Source organism: Takifugu rubripes, chromosome 1, assembly GCF_901000725.2.
Source record: "Takifugu rubripes chromosome 1, fTakRub1.2, whole genome shotgun sequence".
Lineage (NCBI taxonomy): Eukaryota > Metazoa > Chordata > Actinopteri > Tetraodontiformes > Tetraodontidae > Takifugu > Takifugu rubripes.
Genome location: NC_042285.1, coordinates 22,822,868 through 22,850,181, shown reverse-complemented (window position 1 = coordinate 22,850,181; position 27,314 = coordinate 22,822,868). Strand labels below are relative to the sequence as shown.

The 27,314-nt window shown below is 44.3% G+C and overlaps 1 protein-coding gene across 1 annotated transcript in view; it reads left to right on the top strand.

The window, feature by feature from the left end:
- Positions 1-26,103, top strand: part of asic4a (acid-sensing (proton-gated) ion channel family member 4a) — a 58,066-nt gene extending 31,963 nt beyond the window's left edge. Inside the window, exons 2-10 of the mRNA XM_003962078.3 lie at positions 16,434-16,578; positions 16,950-17,077; positions 17,178-17,331; positions 20,441-20,494; positions 21,942-22,095; positions 23,185-23,276; positions 23,413-23,492; positions 23,984-24,094; positions 24,923-26,103. Coding sequence (XP_003962127.2) covers positions 16,434-16,578; positions 16,950-17,077; positions 17,178-17,331; positions 20,441-20,494; positions 21,942-22,095; positions 23,185-23,276; positions 23,413-23,492; positions 23,984-24,094; positions 24,923-25,072 — 1,068 coding nt within the window. The 3' untranslated portion in view covers positions 25,073-26,103. The remainder of the gene's footprint in view (positions 1-16,433; positions 16,579-16,949; positions 17,078-17,177; positions 17,332-20,440; positions 20,495-21,941; positions 22,096-23,184; positions 23,277-23,412; positions 23,493-23,983; positions 24,095-24,922) is intronic.
- The last annotated feature ends 1,211 nt before the right edge of the window (positions 26,104-27,314 follow it).

Sequence of the window (27,314 nt, the reverse complement as noted above, 5' to 3'; positions counted from 1 at the left end):
CCCGTATGGTTTTGGTGGGCGTTTTGACATCGGCAGAAAACAGAGAAAGACCAGGTAATCTGCACGTTCGGTCCGGTAATCTCAGGCTGGATGACCCACACTGTCAGCAAATGTTAAGCCGCTCTTCCTGAGGTTTCTCTTTCTGCTTTGTGTGGCAAAAAGTTAAACTTTAAGCAGGGGAAACTTTAAGTATCATACATAATCCTCCCTGCTACTGACAGGAATGGGAAACCTGCCCTGAAGACCACTCAACGGATTTTTAAGTTAGTGTGTGAAAATCCAACAGGATAAAGAGAATGCCCCACTGGATACACCAGGATTAGTCTGTCTATTGATTTGTGTCATCACAAGGAACACACAGTATATTACAAGCACATTAGCAGACGCCATCTCTCCACATTAAAATGTAACGCAACAGGAAGGCGCACAGCACTTCAAACAGGTACTTAGCAGCTTACTGATTTGCTGAGTGTGTTTTATTCCCTCACCTACCAGTTTTTGCACTGTACAGTGTAATGAAATATTCTCATTAGAGCTCTACATTAAAGGCAAAAATCCCCCCAGAATTGACAACAACAACAAAAAAAGGTGACATTGGATTGACCGGTGCTTTTTCTGCTTAAACTCTCAAAACCACAGCGCCTGACAGCGAGTTGACGCTGCAACGCGTGGACCTGCACTGGCGCTGAACAGCAGCAAAAATAGCCAAGCGCAGCACACTCGATGTCCAGCCAAGCTAAATAATTTACTTTTCTAATCCAGGCAGTTTTCTACAGCGTAAAAGCTCTTTAAAACGAGCTTGTGTGTTTAAATCATGGGTGTCATTTATTATATTACGCTTGTTGTTTTTCTTTTGTTTGATGGTTGTTTTTTTTCAGAATATTTTGAATAAGTCTTAAATACAATCACACAAAAGCTTCTTCTCTTCCTGCAGCCCAAATATGAGTTGATTAGTGACACCGCCACAGTTTTCTTCAGTTTCCATAGTTTGCTCTCACTACCACAGGATTTTAAACTGGAATTCAGAGCACGCAGAGTCTGATAATCTCACAAACAGACAAACACACAAACTTTTTTCGTCAGCCTTCCGCTGCTTTATGTGTCACAGGAAACATCGTTTACTCGATGCCCCAGTCGTATAGATTAAACGGATATTTCGTGTTATCCATGAAGATGCATTGGGGAGGAATTAAAGCCTGCTGCTGTGAGGAAGAGGAGATGAAAGTTGCCCTCTGAAAAAGTCTGGCAGCGAGCAGAGCAGGGAAATGGCGCACAACCCAATCACCCGACAGCACAAAACAATGAGTCATACCGACCAAAACAGAACACAACGGGAGTAAAGGAGTGGACGGAGACGGGTCTGCGTGCCAAATGTATATTAACATATTCACATCGCTCATTTCTAATCAACATAATTAAGTTTGTGGCAAGCTCAACAAAAAGGGATGTCCACAGGCATTATTTAACACCTCATCTGGTGACAGGTACTGTGGTGCACTTACACCAAATACATCCTTTTTCTGGATTTTGCAAGTAGATTTTTAACTCCCAGGGTCATTAAAAATATCTTTGGGCGTAATAAATGGATAGAGGACTCAATATCAGTAACCTGTCAGGCGTGTCCGGATGTTAAAGCGCTCGTCTCTGGTGTCACGACTGACTTGCTGCTCCCTATTTACATGTTTAAAAAAAAAGGAAAACAAATCGGGCACTGAGATCGAACTATTGTTGGCCTTGTTGATGACAGTGTGGTTTATCAGGAAGCTGAATCAGAGCTGCTTCAGACCTGCTCTGTCAGGCTGTTATCAGTTACAAGGGAACTGTGTCCTGTTCTGAATCGCCACAGAAACCACACAAAGACAAAAGGGCTGAGCTTAAATTGCTGCTGCCCTGAGGCACCCCCCATCCCCAGTGGAAACCTTTGAGAACCTGGTTGTTCAGCACATCAAAAGAAGGGCCAGCCCCCACCCATCATCAGGCTGCTTTTAGGGCCAGCTGATTTTCAGCCCCTTGGAAATAACAACGCTGGTGTCATCCGCTCCCTCGTCAACACAGTCTCAGCTGTGCTGCTAAAGCTTCGGCAACAGCCCTGAACCAGCACTGGGCTGGATATCAAACACCAGCATTCACGGGCGCTCTGATACATTTAAGGTGATGCAGAGTACAAAAGAGAGGCTGACAGAGCTCCGTCACAACAGATTCCTATGTTTGCGTCCTCTAAATTATTTTTCATATTCAGTTCTCACACGTGAATATGCTAAATAATTTATGAAGATTTCCATCAGAGATGACAGTCTCACATCACCGAGGCACCGCGAGGTCGCCGCGCTCATTAGGAAGTGATGGCAGCTAGTGATTTATGTAGAGTCAGTCCCAGCTGGCTGGTGACAGCATCCCTGTCGGTTACTTCAACTCCGTCTAAACAAGGCAGAACCTCAGGATCTTTTCTTTTCAGTTTTAAAAATGTTTGAACAGATCCAAAAGAAAGCTCTTTTGGTACTGTGAGGATGCTAGCGTGATTCATAGGAGTCACTGCCCGCTTTTTATTGGAACTTTTGACTTTCTGATTTCAGACAAAGCCGACCACCCCTTCACCAGGTCAAAAGAGTGCATGAGCCTCTTTGACACTGAAAACTTAACCTCCGCAAGAATGCTGTTTTAAACGTTGTCAACTATCGCTGTGTTACGACCATGTCAGTGACCGACGTTCTGCTTGGATTTCAAAACAAGATGGAGTCATAAACGCTTAAAAAGCAGGTTGCTACGGTGGGCGTGCGGACGAAAATAAGTTTCCCCCTCTTATTTATTCCCGCCTGTGGACTCCTGTGGTGAAAATGAGCTCATTTTTCATGATGTTGACAGAGCATCTGTTAAAATGGAGCTGGTGAGGAACAAGCCCTCTTACACTGCAGGAACAGTTGATGGATATATCCTCAGACTGTGTCCCAAAGACGCGTGAAATAGCTTCTTGTTTGTTGTCTTTGACCTGTATCAAACACAACTCTGGAGAATAGCTTGGATATATGCCGTCAGGCTTATTAAAGAAAGACGTTTACTGCTGGAAATGCTAACAAAATGCCTTTTGCTGTTTTTCACACGAGGAGCTCCTATATGTTCAGTTTTAACCCTCCTGGGAGCACCGATGATGAGCTTCATTTACCTACTCTCCCGGGGGAAGTTAGACTGTTTGATTGACTCGTTTGCTCCACGTCAAAGTTTGGTGTCTAAAGACCACCAAACCTGGAGGAACAAGAGGATTTACTGCAAGTCATTTTCTTCTGTCTGCGAGTGTGCTGGTCCAACCACCGTGACATGAATACACGGCCGATTGCAGCAATCTATTAATTTTGCACAGGCATGTTTTTGTTAACCCGAATGACGAACCATTGCCTCTTCTATTCCGGTGATTAAGAGCAGGGAAAAGAGTAAAATCAAGGGAAAAAAGAATCACGCACAGTTATCATCAATTTGTTAAAATGTTCAACAGTCAGGTGTCACTAAGCTACCTCACGTTTTCGCTTTCTGTCTCTATAAATAATAAGTAATTTTCTGCATTTAGCTCTGCATTGAATTGCATCATCAAGTTGCAATGCATCATGGGATGCAATAGTGACTTGTGATTACACATTTATTAAGAGTTCAATGTAAATATTTGAACGTCAGTATGATGTGATGCACTTATTGGAAAAGTTCACACTCAATCAAATTAATGGATTGAATAGAGCCAGACAGTCGAAGATGACATCATCCATCCATCTTCTGAGAGGCAAGAACACACCCTGGACACACACCATTCACTCTGAAAGACGATTTAGAGTCTCCAGTCCACCTAATGTATATGGTTTTGGCCTGTAGGAGGCAGCTGGAGCACCTGGAGAAAGCCTGCATAGACACCAGAAGAACATGCTACCTCCACATGTAGAAATCCTCACTAGAATTGAACCCAGGACCTTCTAGCAAAGAGGTGATTGTGCGATGATTAGTGATGCAATAATAGTTTACAGGACGCTCAGTTTACGTCCCAGTGGCCTGCAGATAGGTGGTGCTCAGCGTTAAATTAGAGATGACCATGCAGATGCGAGTTCTGGTCAGAGTGCTCATATGACAGAAGGACAAAAACAAGCAGATCTTTCAGTTTCATTCAGCAAACCTGCACCATCGCAAAATAGTTGCTGCACAAGGACCTTCTGGGAAATTAAAAACATATTGTGCCACAATTTCCCTGTGACTCACAGCGTCCCCAGAGAGGGCACTTTTAAAATTTCTAATAAAGAAGACTTCAAATTACAGAGAGGGGACTTGGCATTAATTAAAGTGGAGGTTTCTGCAGGGTTAACCTTCCATATTTATCTGTTTATATCCAGGCTTTGGCCCATTGTAAGGACTTCTGGGTGTACTGAGGTCGCAGCTCATGGGTAAAACAAGCGTGGATATTCTTGGGTATGATACTGAAATGATTGATGGGTTGCAATAAACCAAATTCTTGAGATAATAAAATGTGTTTTGTGCAGCGAGAGTGGTGAAGATCTGACAGAGTTCACCTTTGTTATTCCTCTGTCACTGAGGGACCTTTTCACGGTGCTAAATGCTCCATTGAATCCTCAAATTGTCTTGTTATTACCTCCTTTGTCAGATCAAACTTCTGAAGGTTTGTTGTTGTAAAAAATAAAAGAAAGCTTTTCTCGCTCTAAATGGTGATCTGCATCAGTTTGAACCTTCAGAGACCGTGCAGCCATTTCCCGTCTCTCTTTAGTGCCGTCATCAATCAATGGCCATCAGCTAGGGATCAGATCGGTATGAATCCACAAAGTGTAGCTTCCTGAGACACCCAGGGAAGTGGTTGTCATTAGTAACAAATCCAAAAACCATCTACAGCAACACCATGGATATGAGCACCTACTACTGTAGAAGCAGTGCTTCTCCCAGACACACAAGGTCAGCGTGCTCTGTAAACCAAGTCCAGGACATTGCTCCGTGGGCCTGTGGTATGGTCGGGGCCATGGTTGCCTGACTTTAATTATACTGTTTGTTTGGCAGCGCGGCAGCACATCAATCTTATCTGCTTAGCTGCATGCAACAACTCTCAGACGTCAACAGAAACCTCTCGACTGGTGCAGCCCGTGGAGACGCTGAATCTTACCTTGTATTTCGGTCAACAGACCGGTTGCATCATGTAAACCGGAGCAGATTTTAAGGAGGGACGATACAGCTCTGAAGACCACAGCGACAGGTTTATACGCTTCAAAAATCGTAATTAATCTGCAGTTTAACGCCAAGCCCCATGTCTTGATTTATGTGTCCCAGGTGAGCCTCTGTGTTTGTTTTGTTTAACATTACATATCAGGCCATTTGTCTGATCAAGCCTAATTGAAGATAAGGCCAACTTTATCTGCTGCTCACCAAGCAGCGGCGCACAGAGGTAGAGGTGATGGATCGTCCCTCCTAGTCTCTCTTGTTGTTTGTTTCATCTCTAGCTGTGTTTAAAAATGACCCTTCAAAATGGTACCAAGGTTGGAAACTCATGTTCTTGCAGCCTACGCTGAAGGAGGACATGCTTGCTTGGGTAATCCTTTACCATAGCCTGTACAAGGGTCTTTTCTTGGCACCAAAGCAACCCTTCAAATATCAATATCGGGTGCGCACTATTCCCTTTGGGTAGGCTCAGTTGATGGCTTTCCATGCTCGTATGAGGGCTCACTGGCAGAGATTGAAGGGGCATAGGAGTGCGCTGACATTGATTTCTACATCCCAGTGCACACACTGATGCATCGACGGCTGTGCCGATCAGTTAGAGGAATTCTTTTTTGGGGAACCGGTTGAACAAAATTTTGTGGAGTCGCCGAGTCAAAGACTGTACCCGTCTGAGTTCTCTCAACTAAAAGCTTCTTTTTACTTTTGTTTCAGGGAACCATTTAGTTTGGTTGTTTTTTTTAACCCCGTCTGAAATGTTGTCAGCTACTGTTGTGAATGTCTTGCGTGAGCTGCGCCGACAACCACGGTCTCTCTGCTGAGGGGGTGTCTCCAGTCTACTACGTGTCCCTCCCAGTTGAAACCCTGCAGAGCTAAAGAGGCTAGTAGGCAAAAAATGTGATTCAGACATTCCTGATCCATCACAGTCAATAGCACCTGATGAGAGACTTTAGAAATCAGTTGATGAAATGGTACCGTGGCTCAGTAAAGATGAAGTCAGACACGCTGGCAAAGCCTTTAGATGATGGCGGGTTGAGGCATCGGTTGTCTTCGTCGGAACACTCTGTTGCATCTCTTGATGTCATGAGGCTAAAACAAACATTCTCCATTTCTGACAACTTGTCAATGTGAATTATAGAGCATGAAAGCGGTTGCAGAAGTCACAATTCCTCTTCTTGGTTTACAGCTTTGCCATTTGTTATGATAAGTCATGTTTTTAGTGCCTGCTGGAGTCTGACCAATGCGACACATGTTCTAGAGGCAAAACACACACTGCAGCTGCTTCCAGCCTTCAGGTAATAGAGCTGATGTGTGTGTGTGTGTGTGTGTGTGTGTGTGTGTGTGTGTGTGTGTGTGTGTGTGTGTGTGTGTGTGTGTGTGTGTGTATTTGTGTGTGTGTATTTGTGTATAAGAGGAGGAGGGACAGAGGCAAATGACCTTGTAGCTGCAGAAATATTCTTGCATACTTGATGGTGTCACGAGGGTTAAAAGATAAATCAATTGCGTTTTCACTCACATCCTTAAATCCCATTACAGCCCACACATTCAGATGGATGAGCGATAATTATTTTTGGGAAACTCGCTCATCTCCAGCTGTGATGGACATGTAAACTGTTATGTCATGCTGACCGCCAGAGGGCTCATCTCTAACCACGTTCCAGGCTGCCTTTGTGTCTGTAAATGCAACAAAATTGCTCTGAGATGCATTAATGGATCCCCGCCACAATTTGAGCGGCTCTGGATGAGGTCAGAATCCAGGATATCGCCTCTGAAAGCAATCCGGCACAGGTTCGTCCCCACACTGCAGATGGCTGTTAAAAAATGCAAAAACTTTTTCCCAATCTACATATTAACATAATCCAACTCTGAAATGTTAATAGATATCCGCATAGTTAGTCAAATAATTAGGATTTAGTTTGTTTTATTTCTACAGTGTCACTTTACTATAGGAAGTTGTGTTCATGGTCAACAAAGCTGGGTTTGTAACTTCTGTCTGAGCAGAATGTGAGTGTAAACTTGAATTATTATTATTACTAGTGACAATTATTTTCTCTTGTTTCTCATCTTTATTTCTCATCTTTTTATATTGAAGTGTTTCTTTTCTGGGGGCAGGAAGGTCTTTTGCTGTTGTTCCTGCATCAGTTTTGCACTTTTTTCCCAAGAATGTTAACTGGCAGAAGGTTAGTCCAACCCTTGGAAGTTTGAGGGTCGAGTGGTCTGATAACCTTGTGCTGTTATTATTATAGATAAATGATGGCCGTCGAGCCCCATCCCCTTCTTAAAATGATATGACATTGTTGTTTTTTGACGATTTTGTAGACCTCCACTTGTGAATTCATATTTTTCACTTCACGTGTGTTTATACTTTATCAAAGTTTACTGGCACCACATTGTGCCCTCTATCTTTGTTAGGTTGCCTTACGCTTCTCCTCCCTCACTCTAGTCCAGCCACTGACTATAATACTATCTACTTTTCATTTTAACAAATCTATTTTACTGTAGAGATGAAGAACTATTTTATATTGTTTACGAGGTGTATCATTCATGATGGACCAAGCGGATCAATGTAACATTGATTCTAATGACATCAGAACCACAACTTTGAAGGCAGCTGCCCGAAGCTAATCGCAACATTACAGCTGTGTTGAGTCTCTCTTGAATGAACGTTGTTGTGCTGCTGTGGGTGTTTCAACGTTGGATGAAACACCCACAGTGAATAACTGGATCAGTGATTAGGTCGGGTTATCAGTGATGCGCGACTGATTGAAGAACATCTGTAGAAATAAGACTCTTCTTCTTTATAACCCCTCTGCCTCAGACATGATGGATGAACTGGAGCGGTAAACTCTGGGGGTTGCTGGAGGGGAGAATTGTGGCGGAGCTAAATTAATAGATGAAACTAATCATATTTTACAAAATAGATTATTTGGAAGAGTATAATTGGTGGCGGGAGGAGGACTTCAATTAACTCAGCTGAGATATTTTGTGAAAATTTCAACCCCTTTGTTTGTTTTCTCCGTGTTCATTCTCTGGGGAAGGTGAACATCTGAGGCTCGGCTCAGCCGCAGATGGTTTAATCTGGACATTTAATCTCCACGTGTGTCGTCACGTGACCGTCGCCTTTGCTGTTGAATATAGCACGCTGACCTTTATCCTGTAATTGCTGCAGCGAGTAATGGGATTAAATGTCGCGTTCATTTGACGATGTCCAGCAGAACGCCGGCTCGGAACCTCCGCGTGTAAATAACAACAAACAATTTAAGGGTGAGCAAACATCAAGTGGATCACACGCGCAAAGGTGCTCGGTCGGGGCTGCGGCTGCAGGAAGCCTTCAAATGTTCTGAGACCCGATGACAAGCAGGTTATTTAGCTGACAGTCAGAGCCCAAACAGCAGGTGGGAGATTGTCCCGACCCGGGCCGGCAGCAACGCCACCGTGTGCACAGCTTTGTGGCGGCTGCTGCAGGATGGTTTAATGCTCCTTCCAAAGTTCAGATTTTTATCTTTCCACCTTGTCAATAACTTCTAAAGGATTCCAAAGCAAATGCAATAACTTTCACTGCAAAATGTGAAAATGAACTTTTATTCAGTGCTTTGTAAAATGCACACGTGAAAAAAAAGAAGTTATTTTCCTCGCCCTCCTGGGCGGTGCCTCCTTCCTTCAGACTCGGGTCCTCTACCAGAGGCCTGGGAGTCTGAGGGTTCTGCGCAGGTTCTTAGTTGTTCCTAGGACTGCGCTCTTCTGGACAGAGATCTCTGATGTGGTTCCTGGTATCTGTTGGAGCCATCTACTCAGCTTGGGTGTTACTGCCCCTAGTGTCCCAATCACTACTGGGACCACTGTTGCCTTCATGCCCCACATTCTCTCCATCTCCTCCTTCAGTCCTTGGTACTTCTCCAGCTTCTCGTGTTCCTTCTTCCTGATGTTGCTATCACTTGGGATTGCTACATCTATCACCACCCCTGTCTTCTGGTGTTTATCCACCACCACTATGTCAGGCTGGTTGGCCACCACCATCTTGTCAGTCTGGATCTGGAAGTCCCACAGGATCTTGGCCTGCTTGTTCTCCAGGAGTAACGCCAGTGAGAGAGGGTATATAAAAATCTTTTTTATAAATATATATATGAGCATTATGGAAAAATAGGAAATATTTATTTTTGTCCTTGAAGTTCAGGAGCTTCGGCTGCTTCATGGAGGCTTTTTGGAAATCATATCTTCCCATTTGACAGCACTGGAGCCCACATGCCAAACATCTGGGCAGGTGGCACGCAGCCACTCGGCTAATGGTGGGCCAGATATCTCGCCACTCTTTGATGTGCCGGCGGGGATTACCGAGGTCTTCCACTCTCACTCATTTTGAGCCAGAATTAAGTGAGCGAATCATCTCTATTTTTTTTGGGAGGGGGGCCTCCATCGGCAAACAGTAGGAGTTGCAACGTTGGTGATAGATAAGCCTCCGCGGGCTCAGGGAGAGTTGGAAGACGCATGTGAACAACCTCATGAGATCCAGCAGGAAAAAAATGGGATTATGCTAAAATATGCTAAATATTCCAATAATTATACCATAGAGTAATAACAGTGCTTTGTTCACAAAGGGTGGATTTCTGAAATGTGATGCTGCTCTCCGTGTCTGTGTGCATGTGTGAGCGTGCATGTTTTTAAGTGGGTGATTAAATGGGTTGGTGGAGTTGGTTTTTTTTTTTTCTCCCTGCACAGTACAATACGTACGAGACGGGGATAGCATAATGCGAGAAATGTCATAACCTGAATTAAAATAAGTGGAATTAATCATTAAATGTATCTGCTCCGGGCAGACACACTCCAGCCGAAATCTGCTCGATTCCCTCCTGTTTTCTTAATTTTCTTCATGTGACTTTGATTACAGTCACTCAAGGACAGATCTAAGGCCTGAGCTTTTCAATTCATTTTCCTTTTCTGCACTTCTTTTCTATCATCTTCATCGGAGAGGGGTTGTTAAAGTCCAAATTAAAGCTGGTGTGTTTGGTGGGGGCTTCAATTCCCTTCTCTCTGGCAAGCTTGGGCTCCAAGATGCTTAGTTCAGCTTAGTCTGAGATCGTTCAGATCTTCTTTTACCTCAAAAATGCTGTCTTCTAAAAGAGAGACGCTAATCTTTCTGAATCAGGTGACATAAGAAATCTGAATTCAACGGTTGTAAATATCACGTTAGGAGGTCAGTCAACATATAAGTGCACATATTGCACCATCTTGTGAATAAAGACAGTGTTGCATGCCATTAGGAGTCTCAGGACATCCTCTTAACGCTGAACTACATGAAGAGAATAACAATACGTACGTATTTATTGTCTTGTGCCCCTGATGCATTCTGTGCAATGCTTCACAATCCAGTTGTGCAAGTCGATATTTAAACACGTCGTCACAAACTGACAAGAACCAGCAGGTTTATTTATTTGCATCTGTATTTCTCTGCGGTCCCTGCAGAGATCCCATAATTTACGTTGATGATTCATGTCAGGATGTAGCACATCCCGCTTTTCCGGGAGTTTCATCAAGCCCATACAGGAGGCTCCAATCTAGCTGATATCATTTCCCCCGAGCGCCCGGAAAGAGAAAAACAACCATACAGGTGTCTCAGTCTATGATGAATACTAAATAAAAGTTTGGCCGTGGAGCTGCGGCGGCTGCGAGAGGAGCACTGGGAGCTTGGCCGTAAAGCAGGAAGTGCCCACAGCACAGAGATATGGAGAGAATTAGAGGACACGTTTGAAACATGAATTATTATTTTGATTCCTCTTGTGGTTGGAATAAATTCCTCAAACTTAAAATTAAATTAAAGTTTAATTTCCTTAAACCTTCACCAACGATAGGGTGAGGCTTGAGAAACACAACGCCTCCGAGATTTAGTTTTTTTTAACCAGAATTGCTGTTGTGGGGGACTGTTCTGAGACAAAGGTGATGCGAGGAGAAAAAAAAAAACATTAACATTTGCTTGATTAATATCAGCACGGAAAATGAATATTGTTCCATGTAGAACACAATTAATTCTCACAACACAGTGTGACCAGTAAGGTCAGGGAGTACTAACCAGTGTGGTTGGACGCAAGCTGGGAACAGCTGCTGCAGGAAATGATTCATCACAATTACAGATAAGAGCTCACCGCGGTCATCCAAATGAATTATCCCCATTATGCCAGCATTTCTAATCCCATTTATAAAACAGCAGCTTCACCGCCCCGCGGCCATGATTTCCATGTAGTCTGTGCTGGAAAGACGCTTTCACCTCCCCGAGAGTGCCGAATGTAGCGGGCTATTCTATTTGTGAGTTGCTGTGTTGGGCTGGAAAGCCTGTCCATTTTCAGACCTGTTTTCAAGAGCGTCTCTCACTGCTCCATTAGCTGAGTATGCTCGGATATGCTGGGAATAGCAGCATCCAGGGGGAGGTGGGTGAGGGTGGGAATGCTAACATTCGAAAGGGAAGAGGTTTGCTGAGTGCCCTGTTCTGACTTTATTGCACCAATTATTTGATGCTCCATTGGAGGAACCCAGAAAAAGGGCTGCAAAGGAGAAAAGATGAGTCAGAACTCCCACACAGACCAGTGAAAGAGAATTAAAATTCTTGAAATGCCAAAAAATTAAAACCTGGGGGATCATAATCGCCCGGAAGAAACTTTAAACCAGGAATGCAGCATGAAGCATGCTTCTCGACTGTGCAAATATTAGCCAGCAGGTTATGCAGGCAGCAGTGGCTCTTCTTTCTGTCCATACTTCACTTAACCCTGAGGGGAAATATGAAGAGGATATTGTTGTAAATATTGGTAAATGTAACAGCGCTGAGAGCGAACGCACTGAGACACCAAAGGAGGAAATAGGGCAGCGTGGTCTCTGAAGTTCACCTTGCACTTAGAAATGTACTCTTTAAAGTTGTAAAGCTTTAAAACTGTTGTTGCTATCGTTGCTAACTGTTGCTACGTTGCGTTTACAACGCGAGCTCCTTTCCAATCAGCCGGCCAGGTTCCACCGTTGCCGTCTGTCCTCTTTGTCCTCCTGTGCAGGTTGAAGAAAAATGATGACACTAAAGCATTATTTAGGATTTATGCGTCGCCATGGTGTTGCTGATTTATCTATTTATTTGGGTGTTTAGCATGGACATTTGAGCATTCAATTACAAACTGCCTGACTATAAAGGTTGTGCATTGGAATAAATCTAGACCGATGAAAATGAGGAACATTTTTCACATGCAAAGGGTTTATGTAGAAACATCACTCATTCCATTTTTATATCTATCTATCTATCTATCTGTCTGTCTGTCTGTCTGTCTGTCTGTCTGTCTGTCTGTAAAAGCTAAATTAATTAAAAGACAATAAAGCATTCATCTGGACCTGAGGACACATTGACACATGCTGTGTAAATGTTCTTGTCTCGTCCCTTCAGGAGTCGGGTCCCCTTCCTTCTCTAAATGAAAACATTAAACCAAAGAACTTTCCAGCTCAACCTCAAACTGGAATGAGTCAGCCTTAATGGTGTTAACTGCCCATCAGTGATCTGGCGCTTTCTGCCTCCTACTGTAAATGGATTCATGTCCGCTGTCCTCATTCTGGCCGCGCAGCCATTGTGGAAATGGATGTCCTCTACACATCCTACTGTGATGCCTTATTTAAAACAAAAAGTGCCATGAGACTGTCAGCTCAGAGTCATAAAGAGGGTGTTTAAAGGTTTACCTCACCAGGGCTTCCAAATTACATGGTGCAGGGTGGCCTCTTAATGCATTTTGCATGGAGGGAGAGAGTGAAACAAGGTACTTTGGAAGAGACGAAGGTTGGGAAGACATAATGAATTGGCATTTAAAAAAGGCAAATGGCTGCATCTCCAGAATGGGAACTTTTCTGATCATCCTGACCACTTAAAGCACAAAGTCAGGCACTCGCTGGGTCACACGTGCGTTCACACGGTCTGTGCATCAGCTGTAACTGCATCACATGGAGGCATCCGTCAAGGATGCCAGTGCTGGATCCTGTGTAGTTTGAAGCTGTTCTTAAAGTTCAGGTGTGTCATAGGGAGCTTTAGTGTGGAGGAAAATCCCCTCCAGAATGCAGAGAACCACTGTTCCTGTTCTTCATCACAGGAGAACACAGCAGCAGCAGACACACCTGATTAATTCCAGCTGCATCGGGTTCCTCGCGCAGAGAATAATCAATATTTACTCTCTGAAATGCTGTTTACCGTCATGTGATTAAAGAGAGATTTATTTTACACCCTTGATTGATTAATATCTCCAGAATTTTTTCGACAGACGTTTTCAGGAGTTACAGTTTACAGGAAGTGCAGGATTTTTCAAACATGGCTACAAACGCTACCATGCGGCTGTGGCATTTCTGAAGCACGCCGATTTATTTATTGGAAGTTATTACTTTACAGTTATTACTTTTCCAGTTATTACTGTTATTGTTGTTGTTATTAACACACCTCATTATTACAGTTATTACTGCTGAAGTTATTACTTTTCCTTTTAGTTTAGCGATAGCATTAGAGTTGGTTTACATCCCAATCAGGAAAACAACAAAGCACCTCCATCACAACAGGGGCACCTGTTTAAAATAAATATAGATTAATAAATAAAGCTATGACAGTTTTTCTTTCAGTCATTTATTTCTTGTTTTTTTCCAGTTGACGCTGCTGGAGATGAGCACAGAGATGAGAAGCACTCAAGGTCGGTTCTGTAGCTCAACCATCACCGTGCTGCTTCTGAGGCTCCGCTATTTTCACTGTTAAACACCAAACTGCTGTTGTTAAACTCATCATTCCCTTTTAATCAATATGCGGATTCGGGGGAGGGGGGTCGTTTTTGACCTCTGACTGTACAAACTAACCGAGCGATATTAATTGCTGCTGGAATTAGCACGCGTAATTAACTAAATTTTTACAGAGAACAAATGTCTTCTCTTTTAGATTGTGTTGTTGTGCTGCTGCTTATTTCTTTTAAATTGTCAACAGCGGCGCTGCGTTGCCTCTTGGGAGCTGCCCCACTCAACTCAGTTACCCTTTCTAAATTTGGTTCAACATGTAATAAGAGAAAAACGCTCCATCAATCAAGCTGCAGATGCAGGAAAAAAAGAGGAGTGGGGGGTTCTGTGGCGGATAAATCAACCTGTGGAAACTCTGCCAACAACCATTTCCAAGGGGAGATGATGAGAAAACTTCACTCTCTGGGGACAGCAAATGTGAGGGCTCCCTAAACTTTCAGAGCAGAAATGAAGCGACCGGGTTCTTCTGAGCATCTCCGACATGAAGCCTTCCTCTGCATCGGAAGCCTGCTCATCAGATAAAGTCGGCTTGATGAGCCTTAAGTGGAGCAATCAAAGGGACTGCCGGTGGGGGCTCGGCAATGAGTGCAGCTTAGCTCCTCCACTAGCTTCCTCTCAACCAAGCGGAGCCAGATTAAACTCTTTCACCCTAACAGCACGTCAGTCACAAGTTCCTGCTCCGTCGGTCCCTGACGCTCTTTCACCACCTCTCATTTCCTGTTCTAACTGACTGGATTGATGTTACATTTCTAAATATATATATGTGTGTGTGTGTGTGTGTGTGTGTGTTAAATTGGGACTTCAGAGCTTATGTTGTCATCTTGGTCCCACAGTCTCTGGCACTGTTTCTCTGAGTCCGATGGCGAGCGAGTGGAACAAAAGCCTTTCTTTTTGGTAAAAACACTTGTGTTTTCAAGGCAGCATGGCTTTTCTTTTTAATGGTTATCCTTCCCGGCTCTAATCACGGCTGCGGACTTCTCAAAATTGCCCACAGGCCGTGAATTATTCGGCTGAACGCCACCGCTGTGCCTCTGATTTGCTGTCCAGTCGTCTCACCCATGAATCTGCTCCGCAGTCTGTAAATGAGCTTCTGTTGCTGGAGTACTACACCTTATTTAGACATCAGAGCTCTCATTAGGCAATATCAAAGTCAGGAGACGGATGTGAAAGGCTTAGAAGACGCTACAAGCGTCTCTTTAATGACATACCTGCTGCACCGTCATCTCTCTGGTGACTTGCCGCTCGACCTCACTCGCCGTATGATTTCCTCTGTTTAGCGTCTTCGTCCACTTAGGTTTGAGCTTTGAGATGAGGAGCAGGCGGGTGACTTTTTCTGTCTCTTTGATAAGATGCCTCATGACTGTGAGTCATTCGGAGCAGAAATCTGAGCTGTCCCCGGCGTTGACCTCCTGCAGAGGTCACTCCGTTGGGTCACAGTGCACAGTGCTCTTCAGGCCCGCGTGGGTCACTTGATGTTCTAATTACACGGTTTGCTTGGGAGGAAGTTCAGACTGCACAAATGCTGAGGGCTTCAGCTAACCACCAACAGGATAGCTGCAGATTAACCTCCTGAGTGGCTCTTTCTAACTTTAACCTGGTCTTTGTTGTCGCAGACTGAATTCTCAGCCGCTCCACGTCTGCGGGAAGAAGGAGGACCTGTGGAGCGGTGGAGAACCATATCGGCCGATCTACTCATTGCACACGAAAATGACTGAATATAATTGGCTCCTTTGCTCTGAAAGTTCTACCTATTAAGATCAGTCAAATTGGAAGATGTTTGAGATTCCAATCGCTTTGCTGCTGGATGTGAATGAAAATTATCCGTAGAGCAGAGGAATTAAAGCCCCCGCAGGGCGGGATCATGCTTCCGTGACCCAAGCTCTCATGGATGTAACAGCGGCTTTATCATCCTTGTTTACCAAAATAAATTAAAAACATTGATGCAGACCGTTCTGGATTATTGCTGATTATTATTTCAATCGGTTCTTTTTACTGGCTTTAAGGGCTCAGCAATGGGGCCAAACCTTGTCTAGTTTTGACCTTTATGGATTAGTCATTGTCTCTGTAACCTCACATGAGGAGCACTTTAGGTGGGGAGAACAAACGGCGAGGGTCGTCCACAGAGATGGCGAGGTGATAGCTCATTCAAAGCAGCCTCTCATTTACTGTCTTCTGTTATCGTTTGCGGGGAGGAGGAGGAACCTTTTATTGCATTTCCAGTTGATATTTCAGTGGGACGTTGGCATCCCTGAGCAGCATTGTGCCGGCATCACGCAGCGAGTGTTGGGACTGTATTCAAATAAAGCTTATCAGAGTCCACGAGGGACTCAGCACACACACTGCTTATTTATTTATTTGCTGTATCTCTGCCTTCATTTCAGTGCACTGGCGGCCTGTCACAACTGGCGCGTGGACCGTCATGTTTGTGGTGATGTTCACGATAGGAATCTTTTCTCTTCCAGGTTTACACTAGATACGGGAAATGCTACACTTTTAATGGCAACAAGACCACATCCAGGAAAACCAAGCAGGGCGGAATGGGAAACGGGCTGGAGATCATGTTGGATATCCAGCAGGATGAGTATCTGCCCATCTGGAGAGAGACAAGTAAGCTTCCAAACTGCTTGTACGCTGTAATCCCATCTCATGCTACAGCAGGCAGTACCTCTGCTGGGGTTTATGTAAGAATAAATACAACCTGCACCGAGTTCTCCGGGTCATGTACGGCAAATAATGCATTTTCTGATTGCACAGTGACGTGAAATATTTGATTTGTAATGGGAAATTCCCGAGGAAAAATAAACCGCCGCAGATTTGTGCTGATGCCGTAGCTGTCAAATGTCAATAATCCGTCGCGGTTTATTTTCCACGCACGACCGAAATCTGGTTTAGTGTTAGCGCCACGTCCGAGCTGTGAGAGGAAGCGTGCATCTGAAATTCCCTGGTTGTGTCTCCCTCCTTTGTGCTTCACCGTGGAGATGAAACGTCCCTGGAGGCCGGCATCCGAGTTCAGATCCACAGTCAGGACGAGCCCCCTTACATCCACCAGCTGGGCTTCGGCGTCTCTCCGGGTTTTCAGACCTTTGTTTCATGTCAGGAGCAGAGGGTAGGTCCTCTTCATCACAGCTCCTGGAACGTCTACGCCGCCTGCAGCCGTCCAGCCGTGCTGGTCTGGACGGAGGTCTAATAAATCTCTGTGTGCTTAGCTGACCTACCTGCCCCAGCCCTGGGGGAACTGCCGCGCCAGCAGCAAAGAGAAGTTCCCCGGATACGACACATACAGCATCAGCGCCTGCCGGCTGCTCTGCGAGACCAACGAGGTCCTGCGAATGTGCAACTGTCGGATGGTGCACATGCCCGGTGAGATCACGCACCCGTGCACAGCGCAGCAGATGTTACAGAGGCTGAGAGTAGCTCACACACTCCAACGGAGATAGTTTTTCATTGCTTTCAGTGGGTTTGGCTCCATGCAAGCAGCCCACCGGCCCAATTATCTGACCCAGTTGATTTTATTTTAGGCCGCCACATGTTTGACCTTGATTATTGACATTTGTTCCATGGAAATCTCCAGCAGAGATGGTGCCTCTCGGGCCAGCCAGTCCTCAGATTAAAGGGCTTTTCTCTTTAATCTCTACGTGTTTGCACATATTTCCGTTTTGGGATTCGCTCCGCTTTGGCCTGAATCGAGTTTTTGTTTGCTAGAATGATAAAACTGACAATGACTCAACGGAAGAGAGAGAATGTAAGAGGGTAATCTGTCCTTTTTTCAAATAAAAAGGTACCTGAACTTGTTATAGCAAAGATTCTCTGGATGTTATTAAAGAAAAAAATCATGTTTTTCTCAGGGTTTTCTTCTAACAATAATCAGACATTCTAGTTCATATCAAACTCTGATCGTGTTTATTATCACCAGAACCTGTTTTTCAGGTGCAGAATTACATATTACATTGATTTTAAAGTGCAAATATAATTTTTATATTTGTTCTTTTAGGCTCATCTTCAAGAAGGCTTAATGAATCGTCCTTGTCTGGTATATCTGAGATTAATTTAGTGCTCATTGATTAGGTAATTGATCACTTGGTCACTGAATTGTTTTGAAGATGGTATGCTTTATAAATAAAGCCTCTAATTGAATTTAATTAGAGTCATTTATGTCACAGACTTACTGAATGCAGTTTTTATCACTGTGCTCAATTGGTGAAAAAATGCAACGACGCGGCGTCTGTGATACAGATGATCGATGCAAACTGGGATTATGAAACAGGGCGACGTCAGACACCAGCGGCGTATTCAGCGAGCGTCCTCATTAACATGTTTCCATGGTGTGGCTGACATTTACAGCCTCATTTAGCATCTCTGAAAATATGAGGAAATCAATCGATGTGATTAAACACTGGAAGACATTTGATTAGAGCCAGAAACCAGTTTAATCCCTGTTTGTCTTATGCAGTATGGATTTTTGAGGGATCTCCTGAATACAGAGCCGGTAGCTCTCCAGGCTGGAGTGGAGCGTTGACCTGTACAGAAATCCCAGCTAATCATTTGATCTAAACCCTCTATGGGGACGACACGTTTCTAATTAGCTCATGTGCTCCGCCGGGCGACGGCGTCTGCATGACTTATTCTGCTGATATCAGCTGCGATACTGAGGTGAGGCTGTTGACATTTTCTGCAGACACTTCCACTTGTTGCAGGTTATCGGGTCAAAACCCATTAAGAGAACCACCATCCGCCCCGTTCGTATAGCGGCCGCGGCTCTCTCGGGGTTCAGGTTTTATTGCAACCATTTTTCAGATGAATGAGGAGGAATATAGAGCATTAAACCTTTGAATGGCACACATGTTCGGGGAACGGCCGCTCATTATGGGTTTTTGGGTTAATCCGACCAGATATGTTTAAAAAAAAAAAAAAAAAAAAAAATGGAGAAATTGGGCCATGACAGAAATTCTGCTGTTGTCCTGGAAACACCAGAGGTTTTGTCGTCATCGGCAGGTTTGGTGTTTTGCTGCTCCGGTGGGTCACTGGAGGCTGTTCATGAGAAACCAGCACAAACGTCTGTGGTCGTTCCCACTTACACAAACCTGCATTAGTGTGTGTGACATCATCCGTTTGTCTACAGACGCTTGCTTTGGTGTTTGTTTGTCCTTTTGGTATTCTTTAGCGTTTGTGTATTTTATGGCTCATTAAGTGTTTTTATGTGCTTTTAGGGCAACAGGCGGTTGTTCCCACCACATTTATGCCTGAATGTTGAACAGATTCTAAACTGTTTAATGGCATTTTACGTTTTTGTGGCTTTTGGCTTGTTTTCAGCATTGTTATTGCGTTTTACACCTTTTATTCGATCTCCTGAACTGCCAGTGCAACAGCAAGGTTGTGTTTTCTTGGATTACTCAGGACAGGATGAATATTTCATTGTTTGGTCCGTTTCTATATTTGGATGACCACACACCCCTAAAATGCTTTTAGGTGAGTGGGCAGAAGGCAGAGAAGCGGCGCTGCCGCATCTAAAAGTAAAATCTTTCCTCATTCACCTTTGAAGGTGAAGGTTGTTAAAGGTTATTTTCCCCTCAGATGAGGAGCAAATGACCATCGTATTCTGTCCGTTTATCCATTCTCTGCTAACTGTCTCCTAAATCTGGGGGGGGGGGTGCTGAAGTCTCCCAGTGCAATGGGACACATCACCAGTCCAACTGAGGACACGTGTTTGTGGACAGGGAGGAAGCAGCTGGAGAAATCCCAATTTAACACCCCTAACTGCACTTAGAATGAGGGAGTCAAACCCAGAACCTTCTGGCAACAAGTTCACAAAGTCCCCACACCATGAGCCAAAGCATGAAGGCAACACTTTTACTGGCTTTATCGACTGGGAGGAGTGAGCAGAGTATGAAAAGGACAACAATTTAACAAAAGCTCTCCAACAGCCTGAAAACATCAGCCAGGCGGGAAACAGACACAGAACTAAATGAGCGACAGAGCGCGACCAGCACGTTTCACTTCATCATGGTTCACGAAGGGAACGGTTCCCATTTCCTTCCCCTCCCAGCACCTCCCAAACCAGATGCATGCGTTTTTGTTGTCTTTTAAAAGGCAGCCTCGCTTTTTTCCGTCGGGCTCTGATGGGGAGCCGGACGGAAATGAAACCCAGAAAAGAGACGGGCCCACCTCTGCCAATTAATGTTCCCGCTGATGAATACCTGGCCCGCACGGGTAATATGTTCGCTTGCCTCGTTGATTGTTTCTTAAAGACTTGGTAAATGTGCCTCGCGGCTGAAGACAGCTCGTTCCATTTCTCCCCGCAATCAGGAGACGTCCAAGATGGCCCCGGCGCCGTGGATGGAAGCCATCCTCCGCACGCCTGCCTTCATTTGGAGCTGAATAATAAGCAGCCGAGTGTTGTTTGCAGCAGACACAGGTCACCAATCATTTTGCTCCTGATTGATCTGACTCATTTTCTGTTTCCCTTCCCCAGGAACCGCAGATATCTGCCCCCCCAGTAAAATCAACTGTGTTGACAAAGCGCTGGGTGAGAAACAATCCTCCTCCATTTCTTTTCTCGTTACAGAAGGTTTACCTACAGGGAAATGGAAACGCAATCAGTAAATATGATAAGGACAAATACCTGGAGCTAGATTTGATATGTGGAAATGACTTTTCGGGGTTTGATTTCGTCCCGTCAGCGTGTGACGGCTGCCTCGTCTGCAGTGTTGAACCTTTAATATTACACGCGACTCGTGCGTATCTCCCCTCACTGAACAAAAGTCGCCTGGTTTTAAAGGTAGATGCTAAAAAAAGATCTTTCTCTGCTCTTGGCAGACGCATAACCACAATTATCATTCTTCCGCCAAGTAAGAAATTTAATTATGCCTCTCTTTGATGGATTTAAACTCCATTCAGAATATGGCTGAATGAAATCTTGAAATATATCTCATAGAAATGAGACGTATTCATTTGAATCATATTCCCGAATCAAATGCTGGAATGAATTTGTCTTTTATGAATGGTAATAAATTAAAATGTGCTTCATATATTTGGATAACAAAGATGTTTTGTTCTCATATCAGACAGAGAATATACGCCACCGTCTCCCTGCATACAAATAACTCTTGGTGCAGAAAGAAAGGAGCCCATTATAAATGCGTGCTTTTAAAGCGCCACCTCAATTCGATTTTCTTTTTTTGGAGTGATTAAGAAGAAAAAGATTAGGGAAAGCTATTTACTCAGCTGTGTTCTGCTATTTGATTGGAAATATGTATTTTAAATGTATCACCAATTCACACCTGCAGGTGCACGGGTCTGGGATTGTTTATTAGTGTACTTCAGCTATAATTCTCTAAATCAACAGTAAACAGGGACTGTAAACACACCACCATTTGGAGAAATATGTTTGGGTTTTTTTGGTGGAAACGTTCTGTAGCAGGACGCGAAGAAACAGCAATGAGAACAAACAGAAATGTCTGTTTATTACATCTATAACTGGCCAAATGAAATGTAAAAAATGGATCAAGGTTTTGGTGAACAGGACAGGTTCGCCAACGGTTGCTATGGTTGCAACCAAACATATGTTATTACAAAGCTGAAGCTAAGAATATTGTGGGGGGTGTTGGAGAGAATCCCAGCTGTTCCAGCCAGGGGTAATTTACAGTCTCAACCTAATGTGTGTTTCTGGATTGTGGGAGGAAACTAGAGTACCTGGGGAAAACCCACAGAGCTGGGACTGAACCACAGAACTTCTGGCTGTGAGCGCTGAGCCACGGCGCCCCACAGTGGCAGCATCGCAGCCCGAGAGGAGCAGCTATTGCAAAGAAATTATCCAGAATGTGCTGTTTTGCACCAATTTGACAGCTTGTTCGACGCTTTGCTTTGCTTCTGTTTCTGCTTCTGGGATATTGTGAATATGGAGCAGCAATAAGCAGAGACAGCACTGCATTTATCAGTTCTAAAGTTATTTTTCCTTTTTCCTCTCTTTGCAGCGCAGTATCAGAAGAACAGTGCCGATACCTGTCCGTGTGAGACGCCCTGTAATCTCACCCGTTACGGCAAAGAGCTTTCCATGGTGAAAATCCCCAGCAAGGGTTCGGCTCGCTATCTCTCCAGGAAGTACGACAAGTCGGAGGACTACATCAGGTGTGACGGGGCTTCAGCGAGACTAAACTGTAGGAGCGGCGATGCAGCACGCGGTCAACAAGGCCATAAACTCTGACCTACAGTCTGCAGACCATAAATACAAACTGAAATCAATCATTTGAAGAAAAAAAAATAGAGGCATCACTTTATGTTCTTCATTAGGTGGACGGTTAAGTTTGTTGGGCATCACGATTCAGGAAGTCCTTAAATTTAGATTCTCACTTTGATTGATGTTCTGCCCCGCTGATTTTTCTTTTTTAATATTTAAAAATCTTTTGGCACCATTTTGTTTTTAAAGTCTGACCAATATAAATTAACTGGATGATTTATCCTCTCTCGGCGTCCCCCAGCTTGACGGTCAGATATCTCAGATGTACAGCTTCTTTAAGTAAACCTGCACTTCCAAGACCTTTTCCATAGCGCCCCCTTGTGGGTGTACACTCGCAATGAGCAGTTTCATCATCACCAAAGCAGTGAGCCTTCATATATACATTTTGATACAATGTTACCTGCTGTGTTTTACTCCAAAAAGTGGATTTTTTTTATTTATTTAAACCACATTTATAGGCATAACTTGAAACTTAAAAGTCTAAAACGGCACCAGAGTGTCTGAAAGAGGTCAAAGCAGGCATAAAAGAATGGCAGCCATGTTGTGATAGTGTGTCTCTGGTGTGTAATAAACAAATATGCCTATTTTTACTGCACACCGTCACAGTTGAGCACACCAATGTTGTGTCGAGCAGACAGACCTGCTGACAGGTGTGAGGATGCCAAAACCAAAGAGCTCATGATACCGTGCAAGGCTTAATATTAGCAGACTTTCTAAATCCAGAGAGATCAGAGGCATGGCAGTGACAGAGCGCGCTGTCACCGCCTGTTCTTCCCATCTCGGGTACACCCTGAAACACCTCATTATCCCACAATCACTTGTTAGATCTGTGTAAAGAGCTGCAGGCCTGACATTCCAATCATGGCAATTTATGGGGGGAGTAAAAGACGCCCAAATGATGTCTGAGTCTGAGTGAATTATAAAAACAGCGCGAGTATATTTGGCTTTGTCTGACAGTCCCCCTTGACTTGTGTTCGCAGAGAAAACTTCCTGGTATTAGACATCTTCTTTGAAGCTTTGAACTATGAGACAATCGAGCAGAAGAAAGCCTACGACGTTGCGGGTTTATTAGGTATGATTTATGTCAGCGCTTCCTCTCCTTTCTGCTTTAATTTAAATCACACCTCCTCCTCGCTGAAAGGTTTCCAGCAGACGCACATATCTGAGCCACGACGCCCGCTAACAGGAGCTGCTTTGCCTCTTCTCAGGTGACATCGGGGGACAGATGGGCCTGTTCATCGGGGCCAGCATCCTGACCGTTTTGGAAATCCTGGATTATATCTATGAGGTACATCAGCTCACACTCAGTGTCCCATCAGCTCGAATTTCGCAGCAATTAGCTGGATTTGAAATTTTAAAAAAAATCCAAATTACCCCCCCCCCCCCCCCCCCCCCCCCCCCCCACACACACACACCTTTGCTGTTTATATTACAGAGCGCTGACAGAGTTTATCTTGCAAAAATGGTAAATACAGCTCGTGTGAGTGCATATCAGTGTTCTCCTCAGACACAATCATCCAGAAATCTGCAGACGGGCCCTGTAAATGTTTATTACACGTGTAAGGAGTTTTTTCCAGGCTGGAGAAAACTAATATCCGCTCAGAACGTGCTACACTGCAGAACATGTATGAATAAAGTAGAACCTTGGGGGGTTTAGACATCACGGGGAATGAACCCCTCACTCTTCTGCTGCCTCCCTGTTTCTCGTCCCCCTCAATCTTTTCTTGGTGTGCCCCCCCCCCCCCCCCCCTTCGTCGATCCGTTCTGCGGGGAGACCAGATGATGAAGCACCGGCTGCAGCGTCTACTGAGGCCGCAGAAAGAGGAGAGGAGGAGCAGACCGCAGCCCAGCACCGTCGCCACAGTAGGTCTGGAGGAGATGAAATCAAAGGTACGCAGCAGCTGCTCCCGCCGCAGCTCTGGCGCCACTTTAGGAAGATACTCATTCCATTTTTCCACCTCTTGAATCTTTTCTTAATTTTATTTAATGTGATTATTCGTATGTGTGTTGTTCCTGCAGGCTTATCTGTAAATAAAGGGTTATTTAGGTGATCCCATAAACAGCAGGCGTGATATGATTTATCAGATATTGGCAGTAATCTGAGGAAATCTGATTAACTCCCCGGGATTTCTGCCCAGTCTGCTGCTGCGTCCGTGCACGTATAATCTGGTTAAAGAAAGTTGATGTTGCTTTATATGTACAAACTCTGAAAGAGTTTAATTAAATAGAGATTAATGAACTAAAATATGTAGACCAGGATTTATGGATAATCACGTTTCTGAAGTGCATGTGAAAAAATCTGATCTGGTTGCTACAGTTATCTCCCAGTAATCAGAGTTTTTATGGTCATGGCAATGGGACCAGTGTTCGTTCAGGTTTGTAAAGAAACCCTCAAAAAGAAAAGCCAATAAGGGGGTCACAGAAAATCAATTTTAACTAACAAGACTTTTGAAATATAATAATACCACATTTTCCATTTTCCTGATTTATACTACATTTAGTACATTACTATACTACATACAAAAACAACTGTGTTTAGATCAGGCTCCAACTCATTTAAATGCATCACAGACACAATTAGATGCATAACTTCATTCTAGTCTATTACATAAAGAAGGAACAACCAGTAAGTAGTAATAATAATAATAATTCCCCCAACTGGATGATGGCGCTAGACCTGAATGCATCTTTGACCCCCACCTTCTGTGCCCTCTTAAGGACCCCAACGATCTGGGACCGAGCCATCCGGAGGGTGCCTACGCCAACACAATCCTCCCCAACCACCACCACGCTCATCCGCACCCCCACCCCCACCCCCACCGCCACCATGCCGGGCACCACGGCGTGTTCGAGGACTTCGCCTGCTAGAGCCACCTAGCGCTGGCGACGGCGAAGAGATAGCAGCCGCCTGTGTCCACACCAAGCACAGACCTTTCCGGCCCTTCCGTCCGCCGCGGCGCCGCCGTACCCAGTACAAAGCTACAGCCAAAGTCGAACACCAAACCCGTGCTGCTGACGGAGCACGCTCAGTATGTAGGCACAAAAACGGACACCGCGTTTACGTTTTCTTTTCTTTTCTTTTCTTGTCCAGCTTCACGTACAGAGGACAGGTGTTTTCAGGACCGCCATCGGAGACGAGAGGACAACTGCATGTCACCCAGTTCAGTTTATCCTCCAAGGATGAAATATATTTATTCTCAAGAATCTTTTTTTTTCTTTTTTCAGTATCGATACGTTTATTGTAAATCTAGTCCAACTTTAAAACCCATTACATAATAAGACATTTTGTAATTATTTAAAGAGACGCTATTAGCTACCTATATGTTATGTATTGTATACAAGATGATAATACTTAAAAAGGGAAAACTTTACTCGTGGTGAGTCCAATCTGGACTGGAGGGGAATAATTTAGGTGTAACTGTTTGACGTTGGCTTAGAAGATCTAGGAGCATCTTTCCACATCGATAACGCTGTCTGCTTCGTGGTGAAGGTGTTAGAGAGTAGCATTGTCCCTGTACATAAAGTCCAACTTTAAAATAAGAATTCTGTTACAATGTTTGCTGTTTACATTCCGCGTCATGTAAATTTACATATATATTTGGAAAAAAAGGCTAACTTTTATATATCGATCACGATTGTAGCGATTTACTGTACACTTACGAGCTGCAGATGAGCTGACAGATGTCAATACAGCTGCCCCGATACTGAAAATGGACTTAACCAGTTTGATTGTCCACACGACGTCCTTATGCGGCTTTTTTATGCGTTTCTTTGTAGACGATGTTGTGTTTTCAGTCGTTCTCCGGTTCATTTCTCTTGGGTTAGCATCGTCATTTAGGATGGCTTAAGCAATAATAATTTTACATTTCAGTGTGTTGTTTCCTTGAACCTGGTGTGTGTGTGTGTGTGTGTGTGTGTGTGTGTGTGTGTGTGTGTGTGTGTGTGTGTGTGTGTGTAGGCTTGTTAAGGACATCCAAGTTAAACTAAACAGGATAGTAAAGTGGGCTGATTGTTTCCTGGAGGCCGATGGTCTCACGGGAGACCTCAGACCTTCAGTCAGCGAACCTCTTAAAAAAAACAGCATAACTAATCAGCTGAAGTCCTCCATCAGGACCTTCATACTCATTTTTATTTCAGAAGGTCGTCTGGCTGAATTAAACTAATTACTGCCTCCTTTTTAGAAGAGCCTACTAGGCTCTCGAGTACTCTGATATTTTGTGTTTCTACGCTCCGAGGAAACAGACGTGTGCGTCACCTGATGCATTTAAACCCTTAATGGAAAGAAGTAAAGCAGCAGTCTAAACAATTGACAGAATAAATATAGAGCTCCTGACACGTGATTGTGCTGCACCCCCCCCCCGGTGGCTGGCTGCAGCATTGAACACAAACTCCTCTTTCATGTTCGCAGTTCAGACAAAACCTGTTTAAGGAGAGTTTTCTGTTTTAGGTGGTGCGGATGTCATTAAACGCCTCCAGCGATCCACTCCATATGTAACGAATACGAATCTGGGACGGGCGGCGTCAGGTTTTGGTTTTTTATCCCGCTAATTTGGCTTCTGTGGCCGCATAATTTCTGCCGGGTGATGAAATTCCTCATTCCTCCATCTGTCAAACTCCTTCCTCCTGTCAAGTAATCACAGGCCGCCAGTGACTGTTTAATATTCATAATCATGTGTCACTGACATTTTCAAAAGGTTCCCAATCACAGTCTCTGATGGCGCCCTGTACAGCCCGTGCATAACAATCTCTGCTCCGTCATTAAGAATGGAGGATGTCCTCGGAGGACTCGGGCAAGACACCGACGCCGCATTCCTGGAGCCTGGGCGCCGGGCAGCACTTTATAAATGATAAGTATTAGCCAGTATTAGCTCGCATTGGTCTAAAGAAGGTTTCTCTGGCAGCATGAAAGTGTCTGATGTCACCTCAGGTCAGTTTTTTTGGGGAAATACTGGATGAATCAGATGGACCCTCTCATTAGGCCGAGTGGTTTTTTCCGCCTGACTTAGCCTTCGCGTGAACTGCAGTCGTCGTGGAAGCTAAACGTTGTCGTAGCGGGTTTCTGGAGGACAAAAATGTGTCTGTGTGGGAGGAGAAAGTCCTGGGATTGAGC